We start from the raw sequence: 18503 nt of genomic DNA on the forward strand, positions 1-18503 counted from the left end.
AAGAGAGCAGGGCTTTGCCCGTGGGAGAGGCGATGCTTTGCCATGTAGCAGGAGACCCCGGTGGCACTGTGGCATGGCCTGGGTCCGTGGAGAAGCTCTGCCCATCCTAGTCAGAGGGGCCTGTAGTCATGACATGGACCACCCTACGTCAGGGCAGACCAGCCTGCTGGCCAGCCTTGGAAGGGCCTGGGCACTTGACCACTGTTTGCTGGTCTGGCTGAGCCGAAGGAAGTGGCAAGTGGCGTCCTGAACCCCAAGCTATCGGCACCTAGCAGCCTCCGGCATTAAGGGGCTTTGGGGCTAGCAGCAGGCATGGTCTTCATCCCCAGCCATTTTGTCACGTTCCCCACGCTCAGGCAGGTGTGTGTACCTGGCTGAGACACACCTGTCGACAGGGCTGGGTCTTCCCCTTGGTTTATTTGCTGCTCACAGCCTTGTCTTCTCTGCACAGGATGGACGACTCCTACTGCCTGTCTGCCCTGAGGTCCCCGTTCTACCCCATCCCCACCCCTGGCTCCCTGCCCCCGCTGCACCCATCAGCGATGCACCTCCACCTCTCCGGGGTCCGCTACCCCCCCGAACTCTCCCACTCATCCCTGGCAGCACTGCACTCGGAGCGCATGTCCGGCCTCAGTGCGGAGAGGTAAGTGCGTCTCGGGCCAAGGAGCTCCTCTGCCCGCCCTGTCCCTTGATGGCAGCTGGGTAGAAAGCCTGGGCTGGAACCTGACTGGACTCCTTGGCCATGCGTGTCCTCACAGTTTGTCCACCTGCCAAATGGGACAATGATCGTTCAGGCTTTGCTGTGAAATAGCACCTGTCTCGGTAGCCGTGGTCTCCTGCAGTAAACCTGCAGGCCGAGGAGCTCTCGGGGGTGCTTGGGCATTTTGTAAGCCGCTTTGATTGTATGGACCTTAAGTTCTTCCCGCACCAGTGAAACCCTGCTCACCTCCCATCACTATTCAGATTACTGCCCTGGTTCGTTCCTGGTTATGCTTTTTAAGGGCCTGCCCCAGGTCCCTCTCTTGCTCCTGGTGCAGCAGAGCCCCCAAGAGCCCCCAACTCTTTCCACGTGCTGCAGGCTGCAGATGGACGAGGAGCTAAGGCGGGAGAGGGAGCGCGAGCGTGAGCGCGAGCGTGAGGCTGACCGCGAGCGGGAGAAGGAACGTGAGCGCGAACGTGAGAAGGAGCGCGAGCAAGAGAAGGAGCGTGAGCGTGAGAAGGAGCGCGAGCGCGAGCTGGAGCGCCAGCGGGAACAGCGGGCCCGGGAGAAGGAGCTCCTGGCCGCTAAGGCCCTGGAGCCCACCTTCCTGCCCGTGGCCGAGCTGCATGGGCTGCGTGGCCATGCCACTGAGGAGCGGGGCAAGCCCTCGGAGCAACTGACCCCAACCCGAGCAGGTACCTGGGCGTGGGTGGGCTGTGCTGGGCAAGGTCTCAGCCACCCGTAGGGAGGAGCCCTGAATCGCAGCACATGCCGGCTGCTGTGGTGTAAATGTTCCCCAGCTGAGTTCACCCTAAAAGCGTGGCATGGCTGAATACGGAGTAGGGAGCAGAGGCTCGTTGGCACACAATATAGACATAATGGATGTAGATGACCCCAGGAGGACAGTTGAGAAATGTAGCTGGGGCATTAGGAACGGATAAGTTTTGAGTGCTTTGTTGATTTTATTTCCCGGTAAGTTTACGAAACAATTGACTAGTAATAACAAGCAGCTTTTGCGTGTTTCCCGGAAATTTAATAGTCTGCTCTTTGAGCCAGTGCGAGCTGGCTCTGGCACCGCACTGGCTGGGCAAGAGTTGTGCCAGCCAGCCACAGAGCATTTCCTTCCAGGGACAAGACATGCTTCTTGAAAGCTCCCTTAGGGCCCCTTTTGAATATCTTGGTTCCGGCTGCGGGAAGAACCCTTTGGAAGGGTTCTGGTTTCTCTGGGCAGTTGCGTGAGAGAGGATGGGGCGGGAGCATGCTGTCCCACGGTGGCTGAGACCCTGCTTGACCGCGTTTCCCCCTACAGAGAAGCTGAAGGATGCCGGCCTGCAGGCGCCCAAGCCCGTGCCACACCCCCTGCATCCGGTGCCCGCCCCACACCACACGGTGCCCAGCCTCATCTCCAACCATGGCATCTTCTCTCTGCCTAGCAGCAGTGCTGCCACAGCCCTGCTGATCCAGCGCACCAATGAGGAGGAGAAGTGGCTGGCGCGGCAGCGGCGGCTGCGGCAGGAGAAGGAGGACCGGCAGTCTCAGGTGTCGGAGTTCCGGCAGCAGGTGCTGGAGCAGCACCTGGACATGGGCCGGCCCCCGGTGCCGGCGGAGGCAGAGCACAGGCCGGAGAGCACCACCAGGTGAGTGAGCCCCAGGAGGGAAGGAGGGATGAACCTTCACGTTCCGATTTGTTCGGTGTGTATTGAGCACCTTCTGTTTGCGCGACATCCTGCCCCAGCATTTCTGCCTGCCTCTTTCATTTCTGTTCTTTCATCTTCACGTTATAATGCCTGTGTTGCCTATGGGGAAGCTGAGACTGAGGAAGAAAATGGATTGCTCAAAGGTATCCCCACCAGTAAGTAAAGAGACCAATCAAGTCCATGTTGAGAGCCAGGGCACTACACACGCAGCCTGACCTAGTTCCCAGGAGGCCATTCACAGCAGATGAAGAGTGCAAGGTGGAAGCTTTAATTACTAATAATACCTGTTCTCTCCACCTTCCTCTGCTTTTGAGCCTGGACTTCTTTTTTAACAAGAAGGGGACAGCTTTTGATTTTAAGGAAAAAAATGAGTTTTATTGCTTTTGTATTGATAGTAAAACACATGCCCGTTTTCTAGCCCTTTATGAAAGCATTTCCCAGGAACCTGTGTGGTGGTCCCTCGGACCCCGGCTGCAGACACAGGTCTTATGAGCTGGTCCCCAGTGCGCTTAGGCCTCCTTGCTCCTGCCTCCCCTGGGATTCCTGCCTCGGGGCTGTGCTGGTCCCAGGCCCCCATGTCATATACCCCCAGGGCTCACTCTGAAGGGCTGAGCGAAGACGATCAGCCAGAGTTGGTGGGGATGACCTGCCAGGCTTCCATAGCTCTGCTCCAGGCCCAGCTCAGGGACCTACGGACACTGCTTCTGTTCCCTGAGCCTCATTTTCCTCAACTGTCCACAAAGGAGGGCTGGGTAGGATGATTCCTGAGCATCTTTCCAGCTCTCAAGGCTGTGGTGCTTTCCTGGGATAAGAAATCCTTGGGTTCTGGGACGGAAGCGTGTTGTGGTTTAAAATCTGTCCTCCCTTCTGGCCGGCCTCCGTTATCCAGTAAGGCAGTGAGGGAATGCGCCCCTGCTGATCAGGGATGACTGGGAGTGACTGTCACCAGGCCACAGCTAAGTCTCCCCGGGCTCACACTGCCCGGCACGGCCGAAGTGAGATCCCTTCTGCCTCTCCCAGCCCCTGTCCCTGAGGCCTCAGGCTCAGCCTTGCCTACTACCCAGAGAACTGAGGGCAGCCAGCACCTACCTGGCATGGCCTGATAACATCAGGGTGACCTGACTCCTGTAGGCATCTTCTTCCTCAGGGCTCCCCAGGGCCCCAGCACAGGTGCTGTGACTTTGCCTACCCGTGGACTGCTTCCAGCCAGCGTAGCTGCCCCATTAGGACCTGGGGCATGATGGGAAGCAGGGCCTGGCCCGGGCCTGGTCTCCCCTGGCTGCAGTGGTTCCCCTGTGGCCGGCTGTACACATGGCCTTACAGCACTGTGAACTCGGGGGCCTGACAGGGCCCTCATTCTCCATGCTAGAAAACTGTTCAGTGCTTGGTGTGGCGCATGAAATATTTATTCTCCTGCAGGTTTTACTCCTTTGCTGTTTACTTACACAGCTTCTTTCTGTGGTTCCTTGTTGGGTTTTGCTAAGAGGGATAGCAGCATCGGGTTTGTCCCTTGGCCTGGAGTCTGGAATAACTAGGGAGAGCCTCGGTGGCTGTGTTTAAACGGGGCCCCCAGGGCAGGCTAGAGATCCCTGAGCCTGGCCATGTGCCTGCTGTGGCCTCTGCCTCTTCCTTCCCCTCATGCTTTGCCGAGGGTCACTGCACAGTATTGGTCCAGACATCCTGTTGAGTATATCTCCCTTTAAAAAAAAGAAAGATAGCCAGGCACAGTGGCACATGCCTGTGGGCCCAGTAACTCTGGAGGCTGAGATGGGATGATCGCTTGAGCCCGGGAGTTCTCGCCTGTAGTGTACTGTACCCACTGGGTGTCCAGGCAAAGTCCAGCACCAATATGGTGACCTCCTGGGAGCGGGGGACCACCAGGGTGCCTAAGGAGGGGTGAACCAGGACAGGTCGGAAATGAAGCATGTCAAAAGTCCCGCGCTGATCAGCAGTGGGATTGCTCCTGTACACAGCCACTGCACTCCAGCCCGGGTAACACAGCGAGACCCGTCTCTTAAAAATAAGCTGCAAAAACAATACTAAAAATAGCCCTTTGAGTAGATTAAATCTTGTTTTAATTGCACCGAGGAAACAAGCCATTTAGTGCAACTAAGGGGCAGCTTCTTGTTTAATGGAAGGGTTCTGATGTTAGAAATCCCTTCTTTCCCTCCCTGCCTCAGCAGGCCTTAGCCTGGGTCCTTGAAAATACTTTGAGGCCTCTGCCACAGGCCTCTTAGGGTCGCTGCAGTTGTGACAGGGGCCACTGGGGGGCAGTCTCGGCACAGGCCCCATCCTGACTGGGAGGATCATCATTTCACAGCGGGTTTGGCTCTGGCTGGGCAGACACTGGAAGGTTGTCTTGTGGCTGCCTTTGGGGACAGCGGAGTACTGGCCCTGTGAAGGTGGCCAGCCTGCCCTGTGTCATGTGTCCCTACCAGGCACAGCAGGAGGAGAGGGTGCTGGTGGCAGGGCCACAGCCCAGTATATAGAGTGGGTTTCCCCAGGGAAAGTGAGGATGAGCGCTTGCCCTTAGGGGAATTCACGCAACTAGGTGGGAAAATGGACTGAAACTGGATCTGTCCCGGGCCCGAGAGGGTCTCTGCCTTCCCTAGCAGCTTAGGCTGGGAGCCTCCCTGTCCTCTTGGGCCACCTGCACACACCTGTCACAGGTGTTGGAGGGCCGGGCGCGGTGGCTCACTCCTGTAATCCCAGCACTTTGGGAGGCCCAAGGCAGGTGGATCACTTGAAGTCAGGAATTCAAGACCAGCCTGGCCAACATAGTGAAAACTCTATCTCTACTCAATGGGAAAAATTAGTAGCTGGGCGTAGTGGCGCATGCCTGTAATCCCAGCTACTCGGGAGGTTGAAGCTGGAGAACCACTTGAACCCGGTAGGCGGAGCCTGCAGTGAGCCGAGCTTGCCCCACTGCACTCCTGCCTGGGTAACAGAGTGAGTCTTTTTTTTTTTTTTTTTTTTTTGAGACAGAGTCTTGCTGTGTCGCCTAGGCTGGAGTGCAATGGCACGGTCTCAGCTCACTGCAACCTCCGCCTCCTGGGTTCAAGTAATTCTCCTGCCTCAGCCTCTGGAGTAGCTGGGATTATAGGCGCCCGCCACCATGCCTGGCTAATTTATGTATTTTTAGTAGACATGGGGTTTCACCATGTTGGCCAGGCTGGTCTCGAACTGCTGACTTCGTGATCCGCCCTCCTTAGCCTCCCAAAGTGCTGAGATTACAGGCATGAGCCACTGCACCCGGCCAAGTCTTGAAAGAAAAGAAAGAAAAAGGAAAAGAGAAAATGAAAGACAGAAACGATGATCCTTGGGGTGGAGCGTGTGCCCCCCTCCCTGCAGCCCCGCTGGCACTGGCTCTCTAAGGAGCTGGGCCATCTGTGTCATCTTAGGAGCGGCAGGCAGCCAGGGAAGCCTGTGGGTGGCTGAAGGGTCTTTTCTTCTTGACTGACTGGTTGGTTTCACTCCCTAGGCCAGGACCAAACCGTCACGAGCCAGGTGGCCGCGACCCTCCGCAGCACTTTGGGGGGCCACCACCTCTGATTTCGCCCAAGCCCCAGCTCCATGCTGCACCCACGGCCCTCTGGAACCCCGTGTCCCTGATGGACAATACCTTGGAGACACGGCGGGCCGAGAGCCACTCTCTGCACAGCCACACGGCTGCATTTGAGCCGAGCCGCCAGGCAGCCGTGCCGCTGGTGAAGGTGGAGCGGGTCTTCTGCTCGGAGAAAGCAGAGGAGGGGCCACGGAAGCGTGAGCCTGCCCCTCTGGACAAGTACCAGCCACCTCCGCCGCCACCAAGAGAGGGAGGGAGCCTGGAGCACCAGCCCTTCCCGCCCGGGCCTGGGCCCTTCCTGGCTGAGCTCGAGAAGTCCACCCAGACCATCCTGGGCCAGCAGCGGGCCTCCCTCCCACAGGCGGCCACTTTCGGGGAGCTCAGCGGACCCCTGAAGCCTGGCTCACCCTACCGGCCGCCAGCGCCACGGGCCCCCGACCCTGCCTACATCTATGATGAGTTCCTGCAGCAGCGCCGGAGGCTGGTCAGCAAGCTGGACCTGGAGGAGCGCAGGCGGCGGGAGGCCCAGGAAAAAGGTCTGCCTCCCCGCGGGCCCTGACCTGCTCAGGGAGAGCCGCGTAGTGGGGACGGGGAGCCTGCATGCCAGCCACCTGCCCCTCTCTCCGTCCACTCCTGCTTTCTGCCTGGGGTAGTCCCAGGCCCCAGGTGGCAAGTGCACTGGCTTCTGTGTAGCAGCATGACACCCTTGTAGGGGAGGCAGATCCTAGTCCCTGTGCCTGTCCTGCCTCAATGCAAATTGTCCCAAAAAGCCAAATCAAAGCCCGCCTGTAAAGATAGTTCCGCAGACAAGCACGATGAATAAGTGATGAGCGGAGGCTAATAAGATAGTTTTAAATATTAATAGTGCAGCATAACAGAGCTGGCCTGGGCTCAGCGGGGGCTCTATATACAGGGCTGCTGTCACCAGCTGCAGCAGGTGGGCCAGGGGGTGAGGACGCAGCAGCTGGCACAGCCCCAGGTCAGGGTAGTAGGAGGTCAGGCACTTCATTCTTATTTCTGCTTGGGGTGGGGAGTCCTCAGCCAGCAGCTCCCCAAGTTCTCCAGAGACCCAGGAAGAGCAACCAAGCAGGCCTGCGGTGTGAGGAGGGGAGCAGGGGCTCCAGCCCAGTTTCCTTCCTGATGCTGAACACTCAGGTCCTGTCCAGTGCTGAGCTCAGCCTCCTCTTCAGTACAAGCTGGGGCACAGGCAGTCTCCCTGGTTGTTGGTCTAGGCTGGATGGAGGGCCCAGCCAAGTTTCTCTCCCCTACTCACTTTGTAAAGGAGGAGGGAGATACCCCAGCGCCCCTGGGCAGGGGCTCTATTGTTCTCTGTGCCTTAGAGAGCTCAGGCCTGTGTGTGCTTGTCCCCTCCCAGGAGATGGACTCAGATGGCCACAGCATGGGGGAGTGCGTATGCACAAGCAGCCCTGTGTTGCCGTGGACACAGCCCCAGGCCTGTGTGATGAATGGTTCCCTGCCAGGGGGAGGAGCGAAGTCTTGTTAGCCCAGGGGACCACCCAGCCACTTGGAGGCCACTGGGAGCCATGGATCCCAGGGAAGCCTGGTGTCTGTGGTCCTGCAGAGCCCCAGGACTGGGTTAATGTTGGTTTCCACCTGGGTTGAAAGGAACTGGCCTTCAGGGTGTTCAGGTGTCAGCAGGCCTGGCCTGATAGGTGATCTGCACACATGAGCCCCTGCAGGCATGTCCACTGGACAGATGAAGGCTCTTTGTCTGGCTGAATACAACCATTTCTCCATCAGGGTACTACTATGACCTCGATGACTCTTACGATGAAAGCGATGAGGAGGAGGTCAGGGCCCACCTCCGTTGTGTGGCCGAGCAGCCGCCCCTCAAACTGGACACGTCCTCTGAGGTACTGGGCTGTCCTCCCCACGGACACGCTCTGGGCTGGGCTCTCTCGTTCCTCGCGTCCACACCTCACAGTCCACCCCACTGGTGCTAGGTTCCTCCAAAGTGCTCGTGGGTTCACCCCACGAAGCTCCTCTGCCACCGGGCACAGCCAGCTACGGCACACACTTCGAGGACCCCAGGAGGGGACCCCGGGACAGTGAAAGCATACCACTGCCAGTGGCTTCAAACTCATTTGTTTTCTTTCCCAATCTAGAAGCTAGAGTTTTTGCAACTTTTTGGCTTGACCACCCAACAGCAGAAGGAGGAATTGGTGGCCCAGAAGCGGAGGAAGCGGCGGCGGATGTTGCGAGAGAGAAGCCCGTCACCCCCAACAATTCAGAGCAAGCGGCAGACGCCTTCACCGAGACTGGCGCTGTCTACCCGCTACAGCCCTGACGAGATGAACAACAGTCCCAACTTCGAAGAAAAGAAGAAGTTCCTGACCATCTTCAACCTGACCCACATCAGCGCCGAGAAGAGGAAAGGTAGGGCCTCGCCTGGGTAGGAAGGTGGGGGCTCACTGGGGTGGAAGTGGGTTTGTGAAGCAGCAGGTGGGGCCAGTGGACTCCAGGCAGGATCTGGGATCACTCAGCCTGAGGCTGCCCCTTTACTCCTCCCGGCTCCCGGGAACAGCCTCTCTGTTCTTACATGCCCTCCACAGCAGCCTTACCTGGCAGGCTTTGCTCTGACAGCCCCACCATCTTGACCTGAGGACTACCCTTGTCACTCATCCATCTCTTAGCGCCCGAGAAGGCGCTCTTTGAGCCGAGTGCTCCAGGGACTGCACCAGGCGTGAGGGGAGATGCCAGGTGTTCCAGGTTTGTCTACTGCAGGCGTTTCCTCTTGCTGGACCTCTTAGGTGGTCTGCTGGGTGTTGTGTCCTGGTGGCCGGAGGCCTGGGGAAGGGCTGCCAAGCAGGGCAGCACACACTGAGCGGATGGCTTGCCTTGAGAGATGCTTCCAGTTCAGTCTGGCCACACAGGGCCACATTGGGAAAGACCGTCTGCGCTAGAATCCATATAGGAGAAGAAACAACGCAGCCGCAACACCTGCTCAGGGTTTTGGCTTCCTTGGCCTGCAACACAGGCCAACTTCGTGCCCAGATGTTGACATTCCTGGCCCTGCCCCTCATGCATGCCTTCAAGTCTTCATGGACCCCTGGCCTCCTCTCTGGGAGAAAGTCAAAGGAAAGCAGAGTTACTTCTTGGACCTTGAGCAGCTTCAAGGTGTTGATCAGGGTGTAGAGTTACCTTTCTGCTTTTAACCAGTCAGTAGTTTTCCCTTTCTCTTAGCGGGCTAGTGACGTGTTTGATTGCCAGCCCAGTTGCCTAGATACAAAGCATCTTTTTACCTGAATTTTTGGAGGAAAAAAAATTAAGGGTGATGCAGCCCTTGAGTTTCACAGTCAAGAAGGGCCGGGTGACATCAGGGATCTGCTGCGTGGAACATCGTCGGGTCATCTTTCCCTTTCAGGAAGTGGCAGTAATGGTAGGGCAAGGAGAAAGCACCCTGCCTCAGAGGCCAGGCCTGGGTCTTTGGGGTGTTTGTGTTGGGGCCACCTTTTCTGACTTGAAATAAGAATACATCCTCACACATCACCACCGAAGTCCGTGGGCACAGTGATTCACAGAGGCGTAATCACCGCACGGACAGCTGTCTTTCGAGCACGTCTTAGACATTGTATAATGGATGCCGAGAGCAACCTGGGCTCGCTTTGAGATGATTGCTTCCTTTAAACTGGGTCTGCCCCATCACACCTGCTTTTGGTTTTTCGGGCTTTAGTGCTTTGCCTGCCCATCAAGGCTCGGCTAGAATCCCGCTGTCCTTCTCTGCAAAAAATGATGCAACTGGCTCGTTAATCTCAGGCTGCTTTTCTCATAGACAAAGAGAGACTTGTTGAAATGCTCCGTGCCATGAAGCAGAAGGCACTGTCAGCAGCAGTGGCCGACTCCTTGACAAACTCTCCGAGGGACAGTCCTGCCGTCTCCCTGAGTGGTAAGGGAAGGATAGCCCCACCAGCCACCACCCAGGACCATCCCATGGGCTGCCCAGGCTCAGAGGCGACCACTCGAGGTCCTCATCATTGTGAACGTGGCCTCCTGCAGACTGTCTTCTTCCATTGTTCTTGTACAAGCGTACGATTCTTGCACAGTTGTGACAGTCATTGGGATGGAACGTCAGTTTGAAGGCGGGCTCAGAGTTGAGGGGAGGGTCTGGCTTCTGTGGAGCTCTATGTGGTGGTCACTATGGTCGTAGTAACTGTTGTCCTTCAGTTATGGCACAGAGGCTCACATGAAGGCCAATCCAATGGTACCATCCCAGGAGGGAGGGCGTGCTCCAGCCTTAGTGCCCGCAGCCTGGTCCTGCCACTAGCCTAGCCGCCCTGGCTCTCTTCCTGCATCTTTGTCTTCCTCACTCTGCCCTCTGGGCCCTGCTGGCACCTGCCGCCACACCTTTCCTCCTCTTACATCTCTGGCTGACCTCTGTCCTGTCAAATGTCACAGGGAATCTTTACAGTTCATCCCAGTTCTCGGCTTGTCACACACTCTCTTGTCCAGTTGGACTCAATACCTCCATACCGTCTCCGTGGCTGGGGGACTTCCTTCTTCCTGTGGATCTGTTTCTTCCTTCTTGGGACATCTTTCAAGGATGGACTTGCCACTAAACACCCCACTGTCTTCAGAGAATAGCCATGTGCGCGGCGGTTATTTAAATGTTTCCCGGATCTTGGTTCTTTGCACTAGGTCTTTAAGTGTAAGCTCTAGAGACCAGGATCTGCGTGCTGGACACTCAGCCTGTTAACTTGCATTTCTTAATATTTTCCTTCACTTTCTGTCTCTAAAAAGAACCAGCCACGCAGCAAGCCTCTCTGGATGTGGAGAAGCCGGTTGGTGTTGCTGCTTCCTTGTCTGACGTCCCAAAGGCCGCGGAGCCTGGGAAGCTGGAACAGGTTCGGCCCCAGGAGCTGTCGAGAGTCCAGGAGCTAGCTCCTGCCAGCGGGGAGAAGGCCAGGCTGAGCGAGGCCCCTGGAGGCAAAAAGAGCCTGAGCATGCTTCACTACATCCGGGGCGCTGCACCCAAGGACATTCCTGTGCCGCTGTCCCACAGCACCAATGGGAAGAGCAAGCCGTGGGAGCCCTTTGTGGCAGAAGAGTTTGCACATCAGTTCCACGAGTCAGTGCTGCAGTCCACCCAGAAGGCCCTGCAGAAGCATAAAGGTAATGAGGCTGCCAGTGCCCACTCAGCTCTCAGCTGTGGTTGAGGCTGGCCAAAGTCCCTGAGCGCCACAGCCGTTCAGCCGTGGGCACAAGTTTTTATAAACTCCAGTCACCAGAAGAAAATAATTTTGTTATTATGCCAAAACCATGTTTGTTTGTTTTACTCCAAGTTCTAAAACCGGAACTCGTAGGTGAGAAACATTTGCAGGCACCAGCGCTGATGCTGTGCTGTGAGCAGGGACGCATCGGTTGGTAAGAGGTAAACGAGTGAACGCCAGCAGGCACTGGTTTTTGCAGAGATTAAAAAAGATTCCCCAAAGGCAGGAAGAGCACTCGAGTGGATTTCTACCCGCATTCATTTGAGAGAATCATGTTTTTCAAGACAGAGATACAGATGGCCGCCAGTCCTCAGGGTAGAGCTTCCCTTCCTTCATGGTGGTATCTAAAGATGTCACCACCAGCCCTGTGGATCCATGGGTTCTGCGTCTTTGGATTCAACCAGCTTCAGATGAGAAATATTTGTGGGTGGGGTGGAATTCCCCAAAGTTCCAAAAACAAAACTTGAATTTGCCAAGCACCAGGTACTACATTGAATCCATGCAAATCAAGTCAAGTGTAGGCATTGTGTTAGGTGTTAAAAGTACTCTAGAGGTGTGCGTAAGTGATATGCAGATACGATGCTACTTTATATCAGGGACTTGAACATCCCTGGATTTTGGTATTCACGAGGTCCTGGAGCCAGTCCTCCATGACAGATACCAAGGGAGACTGTACAGTGCTAGCTACTGAGATGCCTTTCGAAACTTGAGAATACCCTCCTTCCCTGCCCCTTGGCAGTGCACCTCGTACAGGCTTTTCTGTGGCCCTAGGACCCTTTCTGCCTTATTCTGACCTTGTCCTGGCTTTACACTAAACTGTTTCCTCTACATTTTGGTCACCCTGCCATTACCAGTTTGAGCCAAGTCACTCCATTGACTGGGCTGGTCTCAGGCCCCACCAGGGGCTGCCATCCACATGGGAAGCCAGGTGTGCTCCTGAGGATGTCACCCACCAGGCCATGCCCTCTTGAAACGGGGCACAGTGAGGCTGACTCCGGCGAGAGGGCAGAGCCCCATTATGCCTAGGGACCAAAACACCCATGCGTTGTGAGAGGACAGGCTGGTGTCTGCTGAGGGCCAACTATAGACCAAGCTCAAAGAGATGGAGGCAGCCGGGCGCAGTGGCTCACGCCTGTAATTCCAGCACTTTGGGAGGCCAAGGCGGGCGGATCACCTGAGGTCAGGAGTTCGAAACCAGCCTGGGCCAACATGGCAAAACCCTGTTTCTACTAAAAATGCAAAAATTAGCCGGACATGGTGGTGCATGCGTGTAATACCAGCCACTCCGGAGGCTGAGGAAGGAGAATTGCTTGCACCTGTTCTTAGGGGAGGTTGCAGTGAGCCGAGATTGCACCATTTCTCTCCAGCCTGCTACCCAGAGGACTGAGGGCAGCCAAAACAAAAAATGGAGTCTCAGAGATGAATTCCAACAAAAATGGTCCACGTACCAGAATCAACTAGCACTCAGGGCTGCGTTGTCTCCTGGCTGTCTCGGACTTTCTCACGCTGGGTCTGTGGCCCAGAGGTCTTGGGCTAGATCCCTCCTCTCTATGCCGTGTCATCTTGGTCCCCGGAGCCCTGCAGTCATGTTGACTGTGCACCAAAGGCAGGGCAGAGCTCCCTTCTGAGACAGCACCCTGTGTCCCTTCCCCCAACACACTGATGCAAGCCCTGTCCCCTCCGCAGGGAGCGTGGCTGTGCTGTCCGCAGAGCAGAACCACAAGGTTGACACGTCCGTCCACTACAACATTCCTGAGCTGCAGTCCTCCAGCCGCGCCCCTCCACCCCAGCACAATGGGCAGCAGGAGCCCCCCACTGCAAGGAAGGGCCCCCCAACCCAGGAGATGGACCGGGACTCGGAGGAGGAGGAAGAGGAGGAGGATGAAGATGGAGAAGATGAGGAGGAAGCCCCCAGGCACAAGTGGCAAGGGATCGAGGCCGTTTTTGAAGCTTACCAGGAACACATAGAAGGTATGAGGGTGCTGGGGAAGAGGGGGGAAGGGATCAGGAAAGTACCGTTGGGAAGGAAGCTGAGTGATGAGTTCATGCAGACCTCTGCCAGCCTGGGGACTGTTTCTCCGTCCTGGGGCAGAGTAGATGCGAATACTGGAAGGGAAGTTTCTTTCGGCTTCTGGTAGTGGTGATGTCCCATGCTGGAACCTGAGGCCAGTCTTGGTAGGGCATCCAAGTACCATGATGCCAGCTTTGGTGGCACCTGTCATTCTTCATGTGGGCCCTGCTCTCTGGGCTGCATCAGTGCTGATGTCGGCATGAGCTTCGTGTAAGGGTCCGGAGAGACGACCTAGTTGGTTGATTGCTGAGCCCTGGCAGCTAGGCCTGGTCACTGCTCCTGCATGCCTCTTGCCTGGTGACAGACTCCCCACACTGCAAGGATTTCTCTGTGGCCAATGGGTGCCAGTCATGTTTTCAGCTGCTTTTACTTTAGCCAAGCACTTTGCCTAAAAAGACAGGCTCCTGGCAAAGGCTTAGTCGAAGGCTCGCCGCCTCTCAGAATACCCAGGATGTTTTGATCCCACCTGGGAATGCACACGCCAACTCTCCTGGGAAGCCACAGCACCAGGCGGAATCAGGCTGCATCTCCCCTGCCAGGGAGTGGGGCCACAAAGCTGGGCGCTGCAGCATTTGATGCTCCCGTATACTGCACTCCACCTCCTGCCTCTGTGCCTCAGTTTCCCTAGGATATTGCACAGGCCCCTTTGGTGAACAGCAGAGGTACCCAGCCTTCATTCTGCACTCACCATCCTTACTGCGTGGACACTGCTGGGTATGTGCTTTGACAAAAGCTGGGCCAGGCCGCAACCACCTGCAATTGATTTAACATGTCTTAGAGGACTCTTTATCATCACATGTGAGAGTGTTGTAAATATCATCAAATACAAAGACTTGATTATGAATGTCAGCCACTTCAAATACTTAGAAAAGTTTTTTTCTTCTTTCCTTTTGAATTTGTCTGATTGTCAATGTCACTCCAGTGCTGCCAAAGAGAGGCACTGGTGGGGCCCCTGTCTGTGAAACTTTAAAGCATCCCATTAAAGAGTGAAGGTTCCCGTTTCCGGAGTTTTTCATCCTTTGATTTTTTTTCCTTGATGTGGCTCCATCTTTGTTGAATTTGTTAGTACTTTTAGGATTTTTAATGTATGTTCGTATTAGACTCTAGTTTTATTGTACTTTGGTATCCAGATTGTTAGCACTTTCTCTGTTTTTCATTCGCTGAAACACCATATAAAGTAGGGATTTGTCCTTAAAGATTTGAAGTCACTCTCCTATTAAAACTAGGCCTGGTATCTTTTGGTAGAGCAGAGGCTTTATTTTATTAATTAAATCTGTGCTTTAAGTTTACTCTGGCCTTTTTCCAGCAGCCTAAACTGAAAGCCTATTTTGTTTTTGAAAGCTGCATTTTAAGGCCATCAAATTTCTTCCTGATCTGTATCAAATTGCCTTTAGGTCCTGGATCCTTTGTCTTTATTCCTGTGTATTGGGCTTAATTTAGTGATGTTTGTGTATTTATCAGTACAATTCCAAGGGCTTGGGGGCATTGTGGCCCACAGGAGCGGCCTTTGCTGGCTGCCCTGGAGAGAGGTTTTGGGCTCTGCTGGGCAGTGTGTGAAGAGGAGAGCACAAAGCATGCCTTGGGGCTCCTGCATACGGAAAATACATCACCATCTCTTGTCTTTTCAGAGCAAAATCTGGAGCGGCAGGTGTTACAGACACAATGCAGACGACTGGAGGCCAGGCACTACAGCCTCAGCCTGACGGCAGAGCAGCTCTCCCACAGCGTGGCGGTGAGTTGGGAAGGGATGGAAACTTTCAAACACACAACCTTTTGAGTTTGGGTTCAGAAACACCCATGAAGGTAAGTTTCAGAGAAGAAGTGTACTCTTAAGAGATCAAAATTTAGACCATGCAATGTCTTACACCTGTAATCCCAGGACTTTGGGAGGCTGAGGCAGGAGGATCACATGAGCCCAGGAGTTCAAGGCTGCAGTGAGCTCTCATCACGCCACTGCACTCCAGCCTGGTTGACAGAGCAAGACTATTGTCTCCGAAAGGGAGACACCAGTTTCCCTAAAGGGAAAATTCAGGCACCAGTTGATTATCTAGGATTTAGCTAAGGAGGGAAATATCTTTAACTTACAGGATATTGAACCTGGAAGGGCAGGGATGCTGTTTGCAGAATGAATTATTGCCTATATCAGTCTCCTTTACCGTGATTTGCTAAGGAGAGCAGCAGGGTTTTATTAGAAAAGGGAAGCTGAAGCAACTGAAACCATCTCACCTGGCTCATAGCCACACTAGCAGGATTGGTCCAGCAGATGTCCTTGGGGGGCAGGGATGGGAAGCAGGTCTGAACTCCGAGTTTGAGCCAAAACAGCAGCAGATGCCTATTCTTAAGACTCTGGAAGAGCCAGGGACAGAATACAGGCTGAGAAGGGGACTATTTTTCTTTTTTTGAGGCGAAGTCTCACGCTGTCACCCAAGCTGGAATGCAGTGGCACAATCTCAGCTCACTGCAACCTCTGCCTCCTGGGTTCAAGTGATTCTTCTGCCTCACCGTCCCGAGTATCTAGGATTACAGGCATACGACACCATGCCTGGCTAATTTTTTGTTTAGTAGATGGGGTTTACCCATGTTGGCGAGGCTGGTCTCGAGCTCCTGACCTCAGGTGATCTACCTGCCTCGACCTCCAGAAGTGCTGGGATTACAGGCGTGAGCCACCGCGCCCGGCCGGGACATTTTCAAATGTAGCTTTACCCTTCCATCCAGCATGTTTGTACACCACATGCTTGTCCTTACAGAGGAAACGGGTTGGTTTTAACACCAATTTCCCTCTCTCCAGGAGTTGAGGAGCCAGAAACAGAAGATGGTCTCAGAACGGGAGCGGCTCCAGGCAGAACTGGACCACTTACGAAAGTGCCTTGCCTTGCCTGCAATGCACTGGCCTAGGGGCTACCTGAAGGGATACCCCAGGTGACGGTTTCCCTTGCACTAGGCCGAACCTATAGTATAGAAATATTATCTATTTTATTACCTTGAATATTTAATATTTTTCACTGGGAGGTTTGAAGCTTACAAAATGAGAATGTGCCATGCATGAAGCAAAGGATTCCAGGCTCCAGAAAAAAAGAATGAACTCACCTTGACGTCAATGCAATTGAATCACCATTGTCATTCAGCGAGCAACCAATGTAGGATTGCCCATAGTTTTTCTTTTTAAAGGTGGTTTTAGCCCTTCCTCTCCCACATTATTTCTTAATCTGAACATGAAGGCTCCATTAGCAACACTAAAACTTGATCATTAACAGCCCCCTGTGCATATGAGTGGATTGAACCGGTTCTGTTCTTTCTTGTGTTGCCATGTTACTATGCCTCAAGCCCAGTTTGCTTTTGCCGCAGTGATGGGGCCAGTCTCATTCCTCCCCAGGAGTGAAACTTGCTTCAGCTGAAAAGGTTGGGTGCATTGTAAGTAAAGAAGGGCTTATTTGTTTCATTTACTTTCCTGCAAAATTTTCTTCAAAGCAACAAGTCCTAGGAGCACACAAAGCGACCCAAAGGCTTTTCCTTGGAAAAGCTCTTACCTAAAGATAAAACCAATTCACAAACTGAAGGTACCTTTTTATTACTCCGTGGGGAGCATGTACAGAGCTCTGTGTATACACAGCTTCACACCCACCAGATTGTTACTACAGTGGGTGGGGTTTTCATACAGACGTAAATTTTGAGAGAAAAGTCAAAGGTGCTTCAGCCTTGTACTGTGTATATATATTAAAAAAACAAAGTTTTGTATGTTTTTATTACTTTAACTATTGTTATAAAAAGCCTGCCATTTTTAATATGTGGTTTGGGGGATTTTTTGTTTGTTTTTCCTGTTTGGGGGTTTTGTTTGTTGTTGTTTTTGGTTTTTTTTTTTTTTTGGGCAAAAAACCTTGCTTTTAGTGTTTGTACTGCTGCTGGTCAGGACATTAAAATATTGAAGTGTTTTTAAAAATTAAGAAGAAAAGTAAAAGAGCTTACCACTGGCGCCTATGCGATCACTTCATTTTTAGTTTGAGTTGCACCAGAAGCTGCCGTAGAAAGCCATGCGCTACTGCTTACCTCCTCCACTCCCCCTCCCCGCCCCCAGCATCTGGACAAGCTAATTAATAGCAAATATTACCCATTGCTATCAAGCGAGGAGGGGGTAGTCTATAGAGCCTATGTGTGACAGTCATGTGCACACATGGGCGGGGGCTTTTAAAAACCTTTCAGGAAGTAAATGATTTCTGTGATAGAATTCTAAGGTGTCTGAGAGCAGGTACAGAATAGGAACTTCAGAGGCTTTATTTACATGCAAACCTTTGTAAAAGCCACAAGGTCTGAGCTGAACCCCTCCTTTTTGAACTTATTGTGACAAGCACAGGAACGGTCGGAAACTGGGCTCATCACACCAAGGCAAAGCAATGGGTGAGTCTTCCTCCTTGTCCTACTTACTGCTTATGGAGGCAGTGTTTAGATCAAGAAGGCCTCTCTTGCTCCCAAGGGCCCTCACCAGAGGCCAGGGCTGCCAGTCACTGGTCTGGGGGGTGGAGGCCTGAGCGGAGGGCAGAGTGCCTGACCTGTGTGCCGTCTGCTCACTGCTGTGACCAGCGGCCGAGCCCTTGGCCCTAGCCCTTGCTGCGCAGAACAGCTTGCTGGCAGCTGGCATCGTGTCGCTTTATCTGCCCCCACACAATTTGCTTTGTACGTCTGCCAAGAATCTTCCAGTTATTAGCAAACTCAGACAAATGTACCGCCAGTATTATCAATCAGCAGTCAGCAGCGCCTTCCTCTCCACAGAAGCGGGTGGAAGAGAACTCGAGGGGCTGTGCTGCAGGCCTCCCCTCAAAAGACTGGGAGGTCAGCATGTTCCACAGGTGTTCAAAGGGAGTCTGCTACAAACTATCAGGGCAAAATCTCACTGTATTTCTCCACTTAAAACCTACTTGAGGTTTCTGGTCTGAAGGCTTAAGAGTCACATCTTAGCACTTCCGCTCTCAGGCCACCTCCTCCATCACAGATGTCTGGATGCTTTTGGTAATGGCCTTGGCTAAAGGGAAAAGTAGATCCGATGACTTCAAAACACAGCTCATCCCTTACCATCCAAGGGGTGCTCCCTTAGTTGGATTTTCTGTGACAGCACAGGGGACAGGTGGCACACCATGAGGTCTGCCGAGGGTGGGAGCAGTGTCACTGTGCTAGCAATAGTTGGCTTCTCCCCTGCCAGTGGAAACCCCACTTCTGCCCGGCCCTTGAGCTTCTTCCCACTGTCTCCCCA

The 18503-nt window shown here is 53.9% G+C and overlaps 1 protein-coding gene across 7 annotated transcripts in view; it reads left to right on the top strand.

The window, feature by feature from the left end:
- GSE1 (Gse1 coiled-coil protein) overlaps positions 1-18302 on the top strand; it is a 500133-nt gene extending 481831 nt beyond the window's left edge. For 6 of the 7 annotated variants that reach the window (XM_030819556.1, XM_030819573.1, XM_030819581.1 and 3 more), the window contains 11 exons: positions 452-643; positions 1079-1395; positions 2010-2337; positions 5879-6498; positions 7724-7836; positions 8089-8359; positions 9756-9869; positions 10721-11092; positions 12877-13161; positions 14890-14993; positions 16050-18302. In XM_030819556.1, coding sequence (XP_030675416.1) covers positions 452-643; positions 1079-1395; positions 2010-2337; positions 5879-6498; positions 7724-7836; positions 8089-8359; positions 9756-9869; positions 10721-11092; positions 12877-13161; positions 14890-14993; positions 16050-16184 — 2851 coding nt within the window. In that variant the 3' untranslated portion in view covers positions 16185-18302. The remainder of the gene's footprint in view (positions 1-451; positions 644-1078; positions 1396-2009; positions 2338-5878; positions 6499-7723; positions 7837-8088; positions 8360-9755; positions 9870-10720; positions 11093-12876; positions 13162-14889; positions 14994-16049) is intronic. The other variant, XM_030819565.1, reaches the window with a different exon arrangement.
- Positions 18303-18503: the final 201 nt, after the last annotated feature.

This window comes from Nomascus leucogenys, chromosome 2, assembly GCF_006542625.1.
Source record: "Nomascus leucogenys isolate Asia chromosome 2, Asia_NLE_v1, whole genome shotgun sequence".
Lineage (NCBI taxonomy): Eukaryota > Metazoa > Chordata > Mammalia > Primates > Hylobatidae > Nomascus > Nomascus leucogenys.